Here is a 15190-nt window from a genome sequence, read left to right as displayed (position 1 = left end):
CTATGTATTATCTAGTATTATCTATGTATTATCTAGTATTATCTATGTATTATCTATGTATTATCTATGACAGTCTGTCTGTAGGAACATGTCTCCGGCCCGCGAACCCATTTTTAACCAGGTGGCAAGTTGAGAACAAGTTCTCATTTACAACTGCGACCTGGTCAAGATAAAGCAAAGCAGTGCAACACAAACAACAACACAGAGTTACACATACAATCTAAACACATGTAGAACTGACTGGTCCTTTAATGTTGGAGGAATCTAAACACATGTAGAACTGACTGGTCCTTTAATGTTGGAGGAATCTAAAGACATGTAGAACTGACTGGTCCTTTAATGTTGGAGGAATCTAAAGACATGTAGAACTGACTGGTCCTTTAATGTTGGAGGAATCTAAAGACATGTAGAACTGACTGGTTCTTTAATGTTGGAGGAATCTAAAGACATGTAGAACTGACTGGTTCTTTAATGTTGGAGGAATCTAAAGACATGTAGAACTGACTGGTCCTTTAATGTTGGAGGAATCTAAAGACATGTAGAACTGACTGGTTCTTTAATGTTGGAGGAATCTAAAGACATGTAGAACTGACTGGTCCTTTAATGTTGGAGGAATCTAAAGACATGTAGAACTGACTGGTCCTTTAATGTTGGAGGAATCTAAAGACATGTAGAACTGACTGGTTCTTTAATGTTGGAGGAATCTAAAGACATGTAGAACTGACTGGTCCTTTAATGTTGGAGGAATCTAAACACATGTAGAACTGACTGGTTCTTTAATGTTGGAGGAATCTAAAGACATGTAGAACTGACTGGTCCTTTAATGTTGGAGGAATCTAAACACCTGTAGAACTGACTGGTTCTTTAATGTTGGAGGAATCTAAAGACATGTAGAACTGACTGGTCCTTTAATGTTGGGGGAATCTAAAGACATGTAGAACTGACTGGTCCTTTAATGTTGGAGGAATCTAAAGACATGTAGAACTGACTGGTCCTTTAATGTTGGGGGAATCTAAAGACATGTAGAACTGACTGGTCCTTTAATGTTGGAGGAATCTAAAGACATGTAGAACTGAATGGTCCTTTAATGTTTGAGGAATCTAAACACATGTAGAACTGACTGGTCCTTTAATGTTGGAGGAATCTAAAGACATGTAGAACTGACTGGTCCTTTAATGTTGGAGGAATCTAAAGACATGTAGAACTGACTGGTCCTTTAATGTTGTAGGAATCTAAAGACATGTAGAACTGACTGGTCCTTTAATGTTGGGGGAATCTAAAGACATGTAGAACTGACTGGTCCTTTAATGTTGGAGGAATCTAAAGACATGTAGAACTGACTGGTCCTTTAATGTTGGAGGAATCTAAAGACATGTAGAACTGACTGGTCCTTTAATGTTGGAGGAATCTAAACACATGTAGAACTGACTGGTTCTTTAATGTTGGAGGAATCTAAACACATGTAGAACTGACTGGTCCTTTAAGTTTGGAGGAATCTAAAGACATTTAGAACTGACTGGTCCTTTAATGTTGGAGGAATCTAAAGACATGTAGAACTGACTGGTCCTTTAATGTTGGAGGAATCTAAAGACATGTAGAACTGACTGGTCCTTTAATGTTGGAGGAATCTAAAGACATGTAGAACTGACTGGTCCTTTAATGTTGGAGGAATCTAAACACATGTAGAACTGACTGGTTCTTTAATGTTGGAGGAATCTAAACACATGTAGAACTGACTGGTTCTTTAATGTTGTAGGAATCTAAAGACATGTAGAACTGACTGGTCCTTTAATGTTGGAGAAATCTAAAGACATGTAGAACTAACTGGTTCTTTAATGTTGGAGGAATCTAAAGACATGTAGAACTGACTGGTCCTTTAATGTTGTAGGAATCCGAGAAGAGAGGCTTGATGGAAAGAATTCACATGGTTCAAGAGACCGTCATCACTGTCCAAAACCTGTTGGAGGAAATCGCATGCTTCGGGGAGAGAATTAAGAAGTAAGCGTTTTTACATTTACGTCATTTAGCAGATGCTCTTATCCAGAGTGACTTACTCGTAGTGAATACATACATTTCATTTTCATTTAATGCATTTTTTTTTTTCATATATATATATATATATATATATTTTTTTTTGTACTGGCCCCCCGTGGGAATCGAACCCACAACCCTGGCTTTGCACACACCATGCTCTACCAACTGAGCCACAGGGAAGGCGTGTTTTTAGTCTGAATTAGACATGTATATATTATAATTGTCCATCAATTTTGGTTTGACATGGTGTTGAGGTTTGACGTATTTATTCTGTACATAGTTCTCGATTGTGCATGTCAATTATTTTGTATTATCAATGAAATATAGAATAATTAGTGTGTTATATTCCTGCAATAATGTTTTTATCACGTATCCAATCAATATGAATTGTCAATTTTTGTTTTGTTTTATTAATTAAATATTTAGTTTATATAATTTTTTATGTTTCTGCCCATATCTCCTCCAACCAATGTGAAGTTGGGCGGCAAGTTAGGGAGGCAGGTAGCCTAGCGGTTAGAGCATTGGGGTGGTAACCAAAAGGTTGTTGGTTTGAATATCAGAGCCGACAAGGTGAAAAATCTGTCGATACGCCATTGAGCAAGTCACTTAAACCTAACTGGTGCTGTACTACTACGGCTGACCCTGCAAAACAACACATTCCACTCCACCTATCCGCTGTATGTAATGATCTTTGAATATGTTGTATTCCTCATTATTGTTGTATCACATATGTTTCTCTTCAATGTGAATATGTATTGTGTTTCTACTCAATATGAATATGTATTGTGTTTCTACTCAGTATGACTATGTATTGTGTTTCTACTGAATGTGTATTGTGTTTCTACTGAATGTGTATTGTGTTTCTCCTTAGTATGAATATGTATTGTGTTTCTCCTCAGTATGAATGTGTATTGTGTTTCTACTGAATGTGTATTGTGTTTCTACTGAATATGTATTGTGTTTCTACTCAATATGAATATGTATTGTTTCTACTCAGTATGACTATGTATTGTGTTTCTACTGAATGTGTATTGTGTTTCTCCTTAGTATGAATATGTATTGTGTTTCTCCTCAGTATGAATGTGTATTGTGTTTCTACTGAATGTGTATTGTGTTTCTACTCAATGTGAATGTGTATTGTGTTTCTACTGAATGTGTATTGTGTTTCTACTCAATATGAATGTGTATTGTGTTTCTACTGAATGTGTATTGTGTTTCTACTGAATGTGTATTGTGTTTCTACTGAATGTGAATGTGTATTGTGTTTCTACTGAATGTGTATTGTGTTTCTACTGAATGTGTATTGTGTTTCTACTGAATGTGTATTGTGTTTCTACTGAATGTGAATGTGTATTGTGTTTCTACTGAATGTGTATTGTGTTTCTACTGAATGTGTAATGTGTTTCTACTGAATGTGTATTGTGTTTCTACTGAATATGAATGTGTATTGTATTTCTACTGAATGTGTATTGTGTTTCTACTGAATGTGTATTGTGTTTCTACTGAATATGAATGTGTATTGTATTTCTACTGAATGTGTATTGTGTATCTACTCAATATGAATGTGTATTGTGTTTCTACTGAATGTGTATTGTGTTTCTACTGAATGTGTATTGTGTTTCTACTGAATGTGTATTGTGTTTCTACTGAATGTGTATTGTGTTTCTACTGAATGTGTATTGTGTTTCTACTGAATGTGAATGTGTATTGTATTTCTACTGAATGTGTATTGTGTATCTACTCAATATGAATGTGTATTGTGTATCTACTCAATATGAATGTGTATTGTGTATCTACTCAATGTGTATTGTGTATCTACTCAATATGAATGTGTATTGTGTTTCTACTGAATGTGTATTGTATTTCTACTGAATGTGTATTGTGTATCTACTGAATGTGTATTGTGTTTCTACTGAATGTGAATGTGTATTGTGTTTCTACTGAATGTGTATTGTGTATCTACTCAATATGAATGTGTATTGTGTATCTACTGAATGTGTATTGTGTTTCTACTGAATGTGTATTGTGTATCTACTCAATATGAATGTGTATTGTGTTTCTACTGAATGTGTATTGTGTATCTACTCAATATGAATGTGTATTGTATTTCTACTGAATGTGTATTGTGTATCTACTCAATATGAATGTGTATTGTGTTTCTACTGAATGTGAATGTGTATTGTGTTTCTACTCAATATGAATGTGTATTGTGTATCTACTCAATATGAATGTGTATTGTGTATCTACTCAATATGAATGTGTATTGTGTATCTACTCAATATGAATGTGTATTGTGTTTCTACTCAATATGAATGTGTATTGTGTATCTACTCAATATGAATGTGTATTGTGTATCTACTCAATATGAATGTGTATTGTGTATCTACTCAATATGAATGTGTATTGTGTTTCTACTGAATGTGTATTGTGTTTCTACTGAATGTGTATTGTGTATCTACTCAATATGAATGTGTATTGTGTATCTACTCAATATGAATGTGTATTGTGTATCTACTCAATATGACTATGTATTGTGTTGTCTTCCTCAGCACCTTTAACTGGTCGGTACCGTTCCTCTCCAACCTAGCCTTCCTGATCCTGGTGACAGTAACAGTTCTGACATACTTCATCCCTGTACGATATATCCTTCTAGTTTGGGGTAAGGGCATGTTTTCTTTTGTTAAGATATCTACAACTATTGACCATTTCCATGTCAATTGATTTTTATGAAGGTCAGCATATCAAATACACCAAAACAATACAGTATCGTACATGCCGTGCTGAACTGGTTTATACAGACTGTTTTATTTAGCTTCTCCTGAATGTCTGTTTTCAGGAATTAATAAATTCACCAAGAAATTACGGGCCCCGTACGCCATCGACAACAACGAGCTGTTTGATTTCCTGAGGAGAGTTCCTTCAGATGTTCACAAGGTAAGTGTCTATAGAAGGTTAAAGGGCAATTCCAGCGCTTTTCAACAGATAGTACGGTGATTTAGGAAGACTGTGAGATTGCCGGGGAGCCGGATAATGCTCTTCCTGTCTGGAACGTTATCACATGTAAATGTAGAAACTCTGCATATGTGATGATGTCATCCAGCGCGCTTTTAAAGGACCTTTTCTTCTTCTGTTTGTAACTACAGAACATAGAAATGTGTTGTTATTCACATATGTAGACACTGGTGTGGTGCTGGACATAATGAATAGGAGTTTAAAAAGTGGTGGAATTACCCTTTTCAGGTTATAGCATCTAGATCAGATTCAGGATGCCAGTAATGCTCTAGTCTTTCAGGTTATAGCATCTAGATCAGATTCAGGAAGCCAGTAAATGCTCTAGTCTTTCAGGTTATAGCATCTAGATCAGATTCAGGATGCCAGTAATGCTCTAGTCTTTCAGGTTATAGCATCTAGATCAGATTCAGGAGCCCAGTAAATCTCTAGATCAGATTCAGGAAGCCAGTAAACCTCTAGTCTTTCAGCACTGCTTTCTACTGAAATATCCCACAGGTTGGTTCTATGTTACCTGGTTGTTGCCTGTGTAATTATAGCCTGGTCTAATTTGTGTTATGATGTTTCCTCCCTAACATCCCTTGTGGATTATAAAAGGTGTTAGGGTCAGGTTCCTTTCAGTTGCCGGGAGAAGGCACCACAGAGTTGATCACTTCTGTGACTATTGTCACCACAGAGTTGAGAGTAGGGTTGCAAAATTCTGTTAACTTTCCCAAAAGTCCTCGTTTTTTTTGGGGGGGAAATCTGTTGGAAGATTCATGGATTCAGGAGGGAATAAGCAGGAAATGTGCGAATCCTCCAAATCGGTGGAAGTTAGCAAAATTATGTAACACTAGTTGAGAGCTACTGTAGCTGTTGTGTGACTTCAACTGGTAGCATGACCTCCTCAGACACTGTAGCCCTGCGGCTCTGCTGTTATAAATGATACCTGGCCATATTCCTCTCTGTGTGTAGGTGCAGTACAGTGAGCTGAAGACATTGAACGCCCAGAGTCCTCTGAGGAGGAAGAGAACCATTGAGAGGAGGTGATGGAAGAGTGATCTATGGTCCCCGATGGAAGACATGGCCATGCATACTGTTGCCGACCTCAGTCTGTTGTGCCCTGTGTGAAACGGGGCATATAGTGGAGGATATACAGGCCATAATCTGGATCGTAAATTCCTCTGTGTTGAGAATTGGTTAGAAAACTGCTCCTGAGTTACTGCTCCTCTGTAGCTCAGTTTTGTAGGAAATGGCATTTGCTGTGCCAGGATAGTGGGGTCCAGTCCCTGAGATCACCCCATATGTATAAAATGTATTCACGCATTAACTAAGTCTCTTTGGGATAAAATCATCTGCTACATGGCATCTATACTGAACAAAATGTCAATGCAACATGCTACCGTTTCTAAGATTTTACTGACTTACAGTTCATAGAAGAAAATCAGTCAATTTAAATCAATTCTTTAGGCACCTAATCAATGGATTTCACATGACTGTTCAGGGATACTGATGGATGGATTATCTTGGGAACTCACTAACAGAGAGATGTAAAAGCTTCCTGTTTTGTACGGAACATTTCTGGGATCTTTTTATTTCAGCTCATGAAACATGGGACCAACACTTTACATGTTGCGTTCGTATTTGTGTTCAGTTTATATTAGTAGACAGACATGGATAAAGGCTAAAGATCACCAGAATGATTTCCACCTACTCTACATCAAGATGGACTCAACACTAACACTTTTTATAATATTGTTCACTTATATTTGTTTATTGAAAGATACTTTTTAAATCAAAAACAGTTTTATCCTGATTTGTTCTTCTCCATTTTTCTGACTTTTTAAAATGTATTTCTGTTTAAAGTTTCAGAATATGATCTTTTTATATTGTTAAGAGAGAAACTGCTTTAACCCGTCAATAGAAATCTAATGTCTGAATGAATCAAAAACTGCTTTAACCCGTCAATAGAAATCTAATGTCTGAATGAATCAAAAACTGCTTTAACCCGTCAATAGAAATCTAATGTCTGAATGAATCAAACTGCTTTAACCCGTCAATAGAAATCTAATGTCTGAATGAATCAAACTGCTTTAACCCGTCAATAGAAATCTAATGTCTGAATGAATCAAAAACTGCTTTAACCCGTCAATAGAAATCTAATGTCTGAATGAATCAAAAACTGCTTTAACCCGTCAATAGAAATCTAATGTCTGAATGAATCAAACTGCTTTAACCCGTCAATAGAAATTTAATGTCTGAATGAATCAAAAACTGCTTTAACCCGTCAATAGAAATCTAATGTCTGAATGAATCAAACTGCTTTAACCCGTCAATAGAAATCTAATGTCTGAATGAATCAAACTGCTTTAACCCGTCAATAGAAATCTAATGTCTGAATGAATCAAAAACTGCTTTAACCCGTCAATAGAAATCTAATGTCTGAATGAATCAAACTGCTTTAACCCGTCAATAGAAATCTAATGTCTGAATGAATCAAACTGCTTTAACCCGTCAATAGAAATCTAATGTCTGAATGAATCAAACTGCTTTAACCCGTCAATAGAAATCTAATGTCTGAATGAATCAAAAACTGCTTTAACCCGTCAATAGAAATCTAATGTCTGAATGAATCAAAAACTGCTTTAACCCGTCAATAGAAATCTAATGTCTGAATGAATCAAAAACTGCTTTAACCCGTCAATAGAAATCTAATGTCTGAATGAATCAAACTGCTTTAACCCGTCAATAGAAATCTAATGTCTGAATGAATCAAAAACTGCTTTAACCCGTCAATAGAAATCTAATGTCTGAATGAATCAAAAACTGCTTTAACCCGTCAATAGAAATCTAATGTCTGAATGAATCAAACTGCTTTAACCCGTCAATAGAAATCTGTCTGAATGAATCAAAAACTGCTTTAACCCGTCAATAGAAATCTAATGTCTGAATGAATCAAACTGCTTTAACCCGTCAATAGAAATCTAATGTCTGAATGAATCAAAAACTGCTTTAACCCGTCAATAGAAATCTAATGTCTGAATGAATCAAAAACTGCTTTAACCCGTCAATAGAAATCTAATGTCTGAATGAATCAAACTGCTTTAACCCGTCAATAGAAATCTAATGTCTGAATGAATCAAACTGCTTTAACCCGTCAATAGAAATCTAATGTCTGAATGAATCAAACTGCTTTCACCCGTCAATAGAAATCTAATGTCTGAATGAATCAAAAACTGCTTTAACCCGTCAATAGAAATCTAATGTCTGAATGAATCAAACTGCTTTAACCCGTCAATAGAAATCTAATGTCTGAATGAATCAAACTGCTTTAACCCGTCAATAGAAATCTAATGTCATTGTTATTCTACCATTCTTTTTATTGTAAATCCAGATCAGGTTGAAATCTGTTTTTACAGATAATGAAATAATGTAATTTCAATATTTCTGGATTTTACTTCCTTTATAGAATTCACCATATTGAGATGTTACTTGGTCCTCAGTGTACAACCCCCCCCCCCTCATATCTCCCATCAGTATCACCCCCCCCCATATCTCCCATCAATATCACCCCCCCCATATCTCCCATCAGTATCACCCCCCCTCATATCTCCCATCAGTATCACCCCCTCCTTCGTATCTCCCATAAGTATCACCCCCCCTCATATCTCCCATCAGTATCACCCCCCTCATATCTCCCATCAGTATCACCCCCCTCATATCTCCCATCAGTATCACCCCCCTCATATCTCCCATCAGTATCACCCCCCTCATATCTCCCATCAGTATCACCCCCCCCTCATATCTCCCATCAGTATCACCCCCCTCATATCTCCCATCAGTATCACCCCCCCTCATATCTCCCATCAGTATCACCCCCCTCATATCCCCCATCAGTATCACCCCCCCTCATATCTCCCATCAGTATCACCCTCCCCCTCATATCTCCCATCAGAATCACCCTCCCTCATATCTCCCATCAGTATCACCCCCCCCTCATATCTCCCATCAGTATCACCCCCCTCATATCTCCCATCAGTATCACCCCCCCTCATATCTCTCATCAGTATCACCCCCCCTCATATCTCCCATCAGTATCACCCCCCCCTCATATCTCCCATCAGTATCACCCCCCTCATATCGCCCATCAGTATCACCCCCCTCATATCTCCCATCAGTATCACCCCCCTCATATCTCCCATCAGTATCACCCCCCCATATCTCCCATCAGTATCACCCCCCTCATATCTCCCATCAGTATCACCCCCCCTCATATCTCCCATCAGTATCACCCCCCTCATATCTCCCATCAGTATCACCCCCCCATATCTCCCATCAGTATCACCCCCCCCATATCTCCCATCAGTATCACCCCCCCCTCATATCTCCCATCAGTATCACCCCCCCCATATCTCCCATCAGTATCCCCCCCATATCTCCCATCAGTATCACCCCCCTCATATCTCCCATCAGTATCACCCCCCATATCTCCCATCAGTATCCCCCCCATATCTCCCATCAGTATCCCCCCCATATCTCCCATCAGTATCCCCCCCCATATCTCCCATCAGTATCACCCCCCCATATCTCCCATCAGTATAACCCCCCTCATATCTCCCATCAGTATCCCCCCCATATCTCCCATCAGTATCACCCCCCTCATATCTCCCATCAGTATCACCCCCCATATCTCCCATCAGTATCCCCCCCCATATCTCCCATCAGTATCCCCCCCCATATCTCCCATCAGTATCACCCCCCCATATCTCCCATCAGTATAACCCCCCTCATATCTCCCATCAGTATCCCCCCCCATATCTCCCATCAGTATCACCCCCCCTCATATCTCCCATCAGTATCACCCCCCTCATATCTCCCATCAGTATCACCCCCCTCATATCTCCCATCAGTATCACCCCCCCTCATATCTCCCATCAGTATCCCCCCCTCATATCTCCCATCAGTATCACCCCCCCATATCTCCCATCAGTATCACCCCCCCCATATCTCCCATCAGTATCACCCCCCCATATATCCCATCAGTATCACCCCCCCCATATCTCCCATCAGTATCCCCCCCTCATATCTCCCATCAGTATCACCCCCCCCATATCTCCCATCAGTATCACCCCCCCCATATCTCCCATCAGTATCACCCCCCCTCATATCTCCCATCAGTATCACCCCCCCCATATCTCCCATCAGTATCACCCCCCCCATATCTCCCATCAGTATCACCCCCCCATATCTCCCATCAGTATCACCCCCCCTCATATCTCCCATCAGTATCCCCCCCTCATATCTCCCATCAGTATCCCCCCTCATATCTCCCATCAGTATCACCCCCCCTCATATCTCCCATCAGTATCACCCCCCTCATATCTCCCATCAGTATCACCCCCCCTCATATCTCCCATCAGTATCACCCCCCCTCATATCTCCCATCAGTATCACCCCCCCCTCATATCTCCCATCAGTATCACCCCCCCATATCTCCCATCAGTATCCCCCCTCATATCTCCCATCAGTATCACCCCCCCATATCTCCCATCAGTATCACCCCCCCATATCTCCCATCAGTATCACCCCCCCCATATCTCCCATCAGTATCACCCCCCCCCATATCTCCCATCAGTATCACCCCCCCATATCTCCCATCAGTATCACCCCCCTCATATCTCCCATCAGTATCACCCCCCCCCATATCTCCCATCAGTATCACCCCCCCCATATCTCCCATCAGTATCACCCCCCCATATCTCCCATCAGTATCACCCCCCCTCATATCTCCCATCAGTATAACCCCCCCTCATATCTCCCATCAGTATCACCCCCCCCATATCTCCCATCAGTATCACCCCCCCTCATATCTCCCATCAGTATCACCCCCCCTCATATCTCCCATCAGTATCACCCCCCCCATATCTCCCATCAGTATCACCCCCCCTCATATCTCCCATCAGTATCACCCCCCCATATCTCCCATCAGTATCACCCCCCTCATATCTCCCATCAGTATCACCCCCCCTCATATCTCCCATCAGTATCACCCCCCCATATCTCCCATCAGTATCACCCCCCCTCATATCTCCCATCAGTATCACCCCCCCTCATATCTCCCATCAGTATCACCCCCTCATATCTCCCATCAGTATCACCCCCCATATCTCCCATCAGTATCACCCCCCCCCTCATATCTCCCATCAGTATCACCCCCCCCATATCTCCCATCAGTATCACCCCCCTCATATCTCCCATCAGTATCACCCCCCCATATCTCCCATCAGTATCACCCCCCCCTCATATCTCCCATCAGTATCACCCCCCCCCATATCTCCCATCAGTATCACCCCCCCCATATCTCCCATCAGTATCACCCCCCTCATATCTCCTGTCTTCATTCCCATCAAGTCCAGTTTAGAGGGTAAAAAGCTTTGACACTATATTTATTATTTAATGTTCTACATGTTATACAATGTCTAACTTTCACACTGAATGTGTAATATTGTGTTTCTGGGCTGTTTGATTGAAATGTTTCTAGCCTCTACCTTCCTGATTGTCCTGAACATGTCCTCTCCCTTCCTGATTGTCCTGAACATCTCCTCTACCTTCCTGATTGTCCTGAACATGTCCTCTCCCTTCCTGATTGTCCTGAACATGCTCATGTCCTCTACCTTCCTGATTGTCCTGAACATGTCCTCTACCTTCCTGATTGTCCTGAACATGTTCATGTCCTCTACCTTCCTGATTGTCCTGAACATGTCCTCAACCTTCCTGATTGTCCTGAACATGTTCATGTCCTCTATCTTCCTGATTGGCCTGAACATGTTCATGTCCTCTACCTTCCTGATTGTCCTGAACATGTTCATGTCCTCTACCTTCCTGATTGTCCTGAACATCTCCTCTACCTTCCTGATTGTCCTGAACATGTCCTCTCCCTTCCTGATTGTCCTGAACATGCTCATGTCCTCTACCTTCCTGATTGTCCTGAACATGTCCTCTACCTTCCTGATTGTCCTGAACATGTTCATGTCCTCTACCTTCCTGATTGTCCTGAACATCTCCTCTACCTTCCTGATTGTCCTGAACATGTCCTCTCCCTTCCTGATTGTCCTGAACATGTCCTCAACCTTCCTCATTGTCCTGAACATGTTCATGTCCTCTACCTTCCTGATTGTCCTGAACATGTTCATGTCCTCTACCTTCCTGATTGTCCTGAACATGTCCTCTCCCTTCCTGATTGTCCTGAACATCTCCTCTACCTTCCTGATTGTCCTGAACATCTCCTCTACCTTCCTGATTGTCCTGAACATGTCCTCTACCTTCCTGATTGTCCTGAACATGTCCTCTACCTTCCTGATTGTCCTGAACATGTTCATGTCCTCTACCTTCCTGATTGTCCTGAACATGTCCTATCTTCCTGATTGTCCTGAACATGCTCATGTCCTCTACCTTCCTGATTGTCCTGAACATGCTCATGTCCTCTACCTTCCTGATTGTCCTGAACATGTCCTATCTTCCTGATTGTCCTGAACATGCTCATGTCCTCTACCTTCCTGATTGTCCTGAACATGTCCTCTACCTTCCTGATTGTCCTGAACATGTTCATGTCCTCTACCTTCCTGATTGTCCTGAACATGCTCATGTCCTTTATCTTCCTGATTGTCCTGAACATGCTCATGTCCTTTACCTTCCTGATTGTCCTGAACATGCTCATGTCCTCTACCTTCCTGATTGTCCTGAACATGCTCATGTCCTCTACCTTCCTGATTGTCCTGAACATGCTCATGTCCTTTATTTTCCTGATTGTCCTGAACATGCTCATGTCCTCTACCTTCCTGATTGTCCTGAACATGTTCATGTTGCTGGTGAATGCTATGGGACCAATATGTCCATATTTAAACACCTGATATCTTGTATTGGTGTTATTTCTGAAGAGTTTCTCTCTCCGTACAATAAACACAGCATGATTTACCCCAACGGATACTTTTACAGTCTGTCTGACTATGTTTGTCTGTCTGTCTCTGACTGGCTATCTGTCTACATGCCTGTCTGTCACCCAGCTATCAGGCAATCTGCTACCTAGCAACCACACAACCCAACCACCAAGCTACCTGCTACCTAGCAACCACACAACCCAACCACCAAGCTACCTGCTACCTAGCAACCACACAACCCAACCACCAAGCTACCTGCTACCTAGCTACCTAGCAACCACACAACCCAACTACCAAGCTACCTGCTACCTAGCAACCACACAATCCAACCAACCACCAAGCTACCTGCTACCTAGCAACCACACAACCCAACTACCAAGCTACCTGCTACCTAGCAACCACACAACCCAACCACCAAGCTACCTGCTACCTAGCTACCTAGCAACCAAACAACCCAACCACCAAGCTACCTGCTACCTAGCAACCACACAACCCAACCACCAAGCTACCTGCTACCTAGCAACCACACAACCCAACCACCAAGCTACCTGCTACCTAGCAACCAAACAACCCAACCACCAAGCTACCTGCTACCTAGCTACCACACAACTATTCGACCCTACAACACAACAGTACCCCACCACCCTACAACACAACAGTACCCCACCACCCTACAACACAACAGAACCCCACCACCCTACAACACAACAGTACCCCAACACCTTACAACACAACAGAACCCCACCACCCTACAACACAACACAACAGAACCCCACCACCCTACAACACAACAGAACCCCACCACCCTACAACACAACAGTACCTCACCACCCTACAACACAACAGAACCCCACCACCCTACAACACAACAGAACCCCACCACCCCACAACACAACACAACAGAACCCCACCACCCTACAACACAACACAACAGAACCCCACCACCCTACAACACAACAGAACCCCACCACCCTACAACACAACAGTACCCCAACACCCTACAACACAACAGAACCTCACCACCCTACAACACAACAGTACCTCACCACCCTACAATACAACACAGCAGAACCCCACCACCCTACAACACAACAGAACCCCACCACCCTACAACACAACAGTACCCCAACACCCTACAACACAACAGAACCTCACCACCCTACAACACAACAGTACCCCACCACCCTACAACACAACAGTACCCCACCACCCTACAACACAACAGAACCACACCACCCTACAATACAACAGTACCCCACCACCCTACAACACAACAGAACCCCACCACCCTACAACACAACAGCACCCAACCACCCTACAACACAACACAACACAACCCCACCACCCTACAACACAACAGAACCCCACCACCCTACAACACAACACAACTGTACCCCACCACCCTACAACACAACACAACTGTACCCCACCACCCTACAACACAACAGAACCCCACCACCCTACAACACAACAGTACCCCACCACCCTACAACACAACACAACAGAACCCCACCACCCTACAACACAACACAACAGAACCCCACCACCCTACAACACAACACAACAGAACCCCACCACCCTACAACACAACAGAACCCCACCACCCTACAACACAACAGAACCCCACCACCCTACAACACAACACAACAGAACCTCACCACCCTACAACACAACACAACAGTACCCCACCACCCTACAACACAACAGAACCCCACCACCCTACAACACAACAGAACCCCACCACCCTACAACACAACACAACTGTACCCCACCACCCTACAACACAACTGTACCCCACCACCCTACAACACAACAGAACCACACCACCCTACAACACAACAGAACCCCAACACCCTACAACACAACACAACCCCACCACCCTACAACACAACAGAACCCCACCACCCTACAACACAAAATAACCCCACCACCCAACAGTACCCCACCACCCTACAACACAACAGTACCCCACCACCCTACAACACAACAGAACCCCACCACCCCACAACACAACAGTACCCCACCACCCTACAATACAACACAACAGAAACCCACCACCCTACAACACAACACAACAGCACCCAACCAACCTACAACAAAACAGTACCCCACCACCCTACAACACAACAGTACCCCACCACCCTACAACACAACACAACAGAACCCCACCACCCTACAACAAAACAGTACCCCACCACCCTACAACACAACAGTACCCCACCACCCTACAA

General features: G+C 42.3%; 2 protein-coding genes across 7 annotated transcripts in view; both read left to right on the top strand.

Moving 5' to 3' along the window:
* Window positions 1-7695, top strand: part of LOC106593833 (multiple C2 and transmembrane domain-containing protein 2-like) — an 88914-nt gene extending 81219 nt beyond the window's left edge. Inside the window, 4 exon segments of the mRNA XM_045708270.1 lie at window positions 1889-1998; window positions 4584-4693; window positions 4871-4968; window positions 5998-7695. Of these exon segments, the coding sequence (XP_045564226.1) occupies window positions 1889-1998; window positions 4584-4693; window positions 4871-4968; window positions 5998-6072 (393 nt within the window). The 3' untranslated portion in view covers window positions 6073-7695.
* A 3668-nt stretch (window positions 7696-11363) lies between these two features.
* LOC123730774 (NADH-ubiquinone oxidoreductase chain 4) lies at window positions 11364-13125 on the top strand. 6 transcript variants are annotated; one of them, XM_045708654.1, is made up of 3 exons: window positions 11364-12141; window positions 12458-12501; window positions 12566-13006. In XM_045708654.1, the coding sequence occupies exons 1-3, from the start codon at window positions 11518-11520 to the stop codon at window positions 12930-12932; spliced, it is 1035 nt and encodes a 344-aa protein (XP_045564610.1). In that variant the 5' UTR covers window positions 11364-11517; the 3' UTR covers window positions 12933-13006. The 6 variants fall into 6 exon arrangements, with proteins under 6 accessions (XP_045564610.1, XP_045564607.1, XP_045564605.1 ...); XM_045708650.1 differs by having other exon boundaries at window positions 11518-11781; window positions 11920-12501; window positions 12566-13108; XM_045708651.1 differs by having other exon boundaries at window positions 11364-12501; window positions 12740-13125.
* The last annotated feature ends 2065 nt before the right edge of the window (window positions 13126-15190 follow it).

The sequence above is a fragment of the Salmo salar genome, chromosome ssa26 (genome assembly GCF_905237065.1).
Source record: "Salmo salar chromosome ssa26, Ssal_v3.1, whole genome shotgun sequence".
In the NCBI taxonomy this organism is placed as follows: domain Eukaryota; kingdom Metazoa; phylum Chordata; class Actinopteri; order Salmoniformes; family Salmonidae; genus Salmo; species Salmo salar.
The sequence above is the reverse complement of the archived record's forward strand: the minus strand, read 5'-3'. Positions and strand labels throughout refer to the sequence as shown.

Coding starts and splice junctions, on each gene's coding strand:
- LOC123730774 (XM_045708649.1), top strand. CDS start 11,518: ATGTGTAATATTGTGTTTCTGGGCTGTTTGATTGAAATGTTTCTAGCC. Junction 12,502..12,565: donor ATTGTCCTGAACATGCTCAT/GTCCTCTACCTT, acceptor GAACATGCTCAT/GTCCTCTACCTTCCTGATTG.